This window comes from Primulina tabacum, chromosome 1, assembly GCF_025594145.1.
Source record: "Primulina tabacum isolate GXHZ01 chromosome 1, ASM2559414v2, whole genome shotgun sequence".
NCBI classification, from domain to species: domain Eukaryota; kingdom Viridiplantae; phylum Streptophyta; class Magnoliopsida; order Lamiales; family Gesneriaceae; genus Primulina; species Primulina tabacum.
The window spans coordinates 15,486,462-15,490,871 of NC_134550.1; the positions used below are offsets into that span (position 1 = coordinate 15,486,462).

A 4,410-nucleotide genomic window follows, 5' to 3' on the forward strand; every position below is an offset into this window, starting at 1 on the left:
CTGGAATGGATCAAATCATTGGAAGCCATATTTGATTATTTGAAGTTCACTGACCAAGAGAAGGTAAGTTGTGATGTGTTTATGTTGGTCAAAGCTACTCGTATCTGGTGGGAAGCCACCAAGGTGACAGTTAATGTTCAAGAATTAAAGTGGAACGAGTTTAAAGATTTATTCTACGCCAAATATTTCTCGAGCGAAGTCAAGGCCAAGAAGGTGAAAGAATTTCTTGAATTAAAGCAAGATGCTATGTCTGTTACTGAGTGCACCCTGAAGTTTGAAGAAGGATGTATCTTTGTTCCTTTTCTTGTTGAGCATGATAAAGATAAAGGTGAACACTTCCTTCGTGGATTGAAGCCAGAGATTCGAAGAGATGTGCATATGTCCAAGGTGGTCACATACCAGGATATTGTTGAGAGGGCCTTGCTAGCCGAGCACGATGAGCAAGAGATCGAGAAACAGAGGCAGCTAAGAAGGCAAGCTTTCCAAGCAAGAGGCCAAGGTGCAAGTGCAAATGTAAGAGGTGGCCACAAAGGTAAAGGTAAAATGGAGCAGCGTAATAAACCTACTGTGCCTTCTTCTGTTATTGAGAGACTGTTGTGTCCCAAGTGTGGATAGCCACACAAGGGTGAATGTTTGGTGGGTAGTGGACGATGTTTTAGATGCAAGGTGATGGGGCACACGGCATTGAAATGTCCTCTCTCCTCAGGCAAAGGAAAGGTCCAAGGCAGAATTTTTGCTATGACGAAGGAAAGTGTTAATCCTGATTCTTTTTTGATATCAGGTAATATTTTAATCTACCGCAAAGAAGCAATTACATTGGTTGACACTGGTGAAACCCATTCTTTTATGTCTGAAGTGTTTATGCATTCTATATCTGTTGAACCTACTGTTATGCCATTACACTTCAATATTGTGTTGCCCTCTGTGGATAAAATTTGTCCCACTAATATTATCAAGGCATGTCCTGTACAATTGGGTGCGAGATTATTGTTTGCTGATCTTATTGTTATTCTGATGGTTGCATTTGATGTTATATTGGGTATGGATTGGTTATTTGCTTATTGTGCGGTGATCGATTGTGTGGGCAAAATAGTGAAGTTTTTAGCTGATGACCATGATAGTGATGTGTTTGTTAGTCTAGGCTCTTCGATGGGTATTCCTATTATTTCTTGCCTTCAAGCTAATAAGTTGTTGTACAAAGGTTGTATGGGTTTTCTAGCTTCAGTGGTTGATGTGCAAAAGGAAAGTAATTTGCAATTACATGATATTGTTGTGGTTCAAGATTATCCTGACGTGTTTGCTGATGATGTTCCTAGATTACCACCTGATCGAGAGGTGGAGTTTGTTATTGATTTAATTCCAGGTACATCTCAAATTTCCGAAGTTCCATACAGAATGGCTCCTACTGAAATGAAAGAATTGAAGACTCAATTGCAAGAGCTATTAGATAAAGGTTTTATCCGACCTAGTTCCTCACCGTGGGGAGCTCCAATTTTGTTCGTAAAGAAGAAGGATGTATCATTGCGATTATGTATTGACTACCGAGAACTCAACAAGGTAACAGCGAAAAACAAATATCCTTTGCCAAGTATTGATGATCTTTTTGATCAATTGCAAGGAGCAGCAATATTTTCGAAGATCGACCTTCGGTCTGGTTATCATCAATTGAAGGTGAAAAAAGAGGACATACCGAAGACTGCTTTTAGAACGATGTATGGTCATTATGAATTTTTGGTGATGTCATTTGGACTAACCAATGCTCCTTCAGTTTTCGTGGATTTGATGAATCGTGTCTTTAAGTCGTATTTGGATACTTTTGTCATTGTTTTTATTGATGACATTCTGATCTACTAAAAAACACGAGAACTTCATCGTGAGCATTTGAGGATTGTGTTGTAGTTATTGAGGGATAAGCAATTTTATGCCAAGTTAAAGAAATGTGAGTTCTAGTTGGACCAGGTGGCATTTTTGGGCCATATTATTTCAAAAGAAGGAATTTCGGTAGATCCTTCTAAGATTGAATCTATCAATCAATGGTCCATTCCAAAGACAGTTTCAGAGATACGGAGTTTTCTTGGTTTGGAAGGGTATTACCGATGGTTCATAGCCGACTTTTCAAAGATAGCTTTGCCATTGACAAATTTGACACGGAAAGCTACCAAGTTCGAATGGACCCTTGAGTGCCAACAAGCGTTTCAAACATTGAAAGATAAGTTGAATTATGCCCCTGTTTTGGTACTTCCTTGTGGTACTGAAGATTTTGTTGTATATACAGATGCTTCCAAGCAAGGGTTAGGTGCTGTATTGATGCAGCATGAGAAAGTGATAGCTTATGCTTCTCGTCAGTTGAAGAAATACGAGAAAAACTATCCCACTCATGATTTGGAGTTGACGGCTGTGGTTTTTGCTTTAAAGATTTGGCGGCACTACCTTTATGGTGAGAAATGTGAAATATTTGCAAATCACAAAAGTTTGAGTTATTTCTTTTCGCAGAAGGAATTGAATATGCGGCAGCGGAGATGGTTGGAACTTGTGAAAGACTATGATTGCACCATTAGCTATCATCTTGGTAAAGCTAATGTGGTTGCGGATGCTTTGAGTCGCAAGTCGAGTTCTTTATTTGGTTCTATGATTTCTAAACCTTTGTTGCTTGATTTGCAAAGAAATCAGATGGCTCGATTATCTGCATTGGTTCTCCACTCAACGTTATTTGATCGAATTTTGAAGGAACAACAGCTGGATGCTCAGTTATTAGAGTTGAAGAGGAAAATCGATCTGACAGGAGTTTCTGAGTTTGGGTCGAATCGTGATGGGTTACTGACCTTTCGAGATAAAATATGTGTTCCGTTGGGGGATGACATTCGGAAAGAGGTACTTCTTGAAGCTCATACAACGCCATATTTTGTACATCTCGGTAGTACCAAGATGTACCAAGACCTTCGACGTCTTTACTGGTGGCCAGGTATGAAGAAAGATATCATGTTATTTTTTCCTGAATGTCTAACCTGTCAACAGGTTAAGATTGAGCACCAAAGACCGGCGGGATTGTTGCAATCCTTGCCTATACCGCAATGGAAGTGGGAGCACATAACTATGGATTTTGTTGTTGGGTTACCAAGAACGCAAAAAGGCTCCAATTTTATTTGTGTGATCGTGGATCGATTGACCAATTCATCTCATTTTCTTTCTGTCAAGACGACGTATTCTAGAAATCAGTATGCCAAGGCTTATATTCATGAAATTGTGAGAATTCATGGGATACCTGTATCGATAGTTTCTGATCGTGATCCAAGGTTTACATCAGATTTTTTGAAGAGTTTGCATCGAGCCTTAGGAACGAAATTGGCTTTCAGTACTGCATACCATCCTCAAAGTGACGGTCAATCAGAAAGGGTAATCCAAATTTTGGAGGATATGTTAAGAGCTTGCACGATTGATTTCCCGGGAAGTTGGGATTCTAAGTTGCCTTTGGTAGAGTTCACATATAATAACAGTTTCCAGTCTTCAATCGACATGGCACCTTATGAAGCTTTATACGGAAGAAAGTACCGCTCTCCTTTGTATCGAGAAGAGGTAGGTGAAAGAAAGATGTTGGGCCCAGAGTTGGTTCAACAAACAACAGATGTTGTGGCATTGATCCAAGAAAGAATGAATAAAGCTCAGTCTAGACAGAAGAGTTATGCTGATGTTCGTCGGCGACCTTTGGCATTCGAGGTTGGTGATCATGTATTTATCAAAATAGCTCATCTCAAGGGAGTTATGCGATTTGGCAAGAAAGGTAAGTTAAGTCCTCGATATATTGGGCCATTTGAAATTCTTGATAAGATTGGAGATCGAACCTATCGTCTTGCGTTATCACCGAACTTGGATCAAGTTCACAACGTGTTTCATGTTTCTATGCTTTGTAAGTATATTGCTAATCAATCTCATGTCCTTCGGTACGAGTTATTGGATCTTTTGCCTGACCTAAGCTACGAGGAAATGCTGGTTCAAATTCTTGATCGCAAAGTTAAAGTGTTGAGGAATAAAGAAATTGGCCTTGTCAAAGTTCTTTAGAGGAATCATGTTATTGAAGAGGAAACATGGGAACCGGAAGAGGAGATGAAACATCGTTATTCGAATTTATTTGACGGTAAACAAATTTCGGGGACAAAATTTTTATAAGGAGGGGAGATTGTAATATCCCAACCTTTTAGCATTTTATTGTTTATGATATTTTTGGTTGGGTGTTTAGGAAATATGGTTATTGGATATTCATGGTTTATTATTGTAATGGATATATCATATGGTTGATGGTTGAGATTATGTGGAGAGGTTAAAATATGGTCATTGTTTATGGTTATTGTTTTGGTATTATGTTCATAGTTGGTGATGATTAAGGAAATGAATAGGTAGAATAGAAAGTTGATT

The 4,410-nt window shown here is 38.9% G+C and overlaps 1 protein-coding gene across 1 annotated transcript; it reads left to right on the top strand.

The window, feature by feature from the left end:
* The first annotated feature begins 669 nt into the window (after nucleotides 1–669).
* LOC142505658 (uncharacterized) lies at nucleotides 670–4,056 on the top strand. The gene is made up of 4 exons (XM_075618743.1): nucleotides 670–1,557; nucleotides 2,728–2,871; nucleotides 3,016–3,110; nucleotides 3,210–4,056. Exons 1-4 carry the CDS (start codon nucleotides 670–672, stop codon nucleotides 4,054–4,056), a joined length of 1,974 nt encoding a protein of 657 aa, XP_075474858.1.
* Nucleotides 4,057–4,410: the final 354 nt, after the last annotated feature.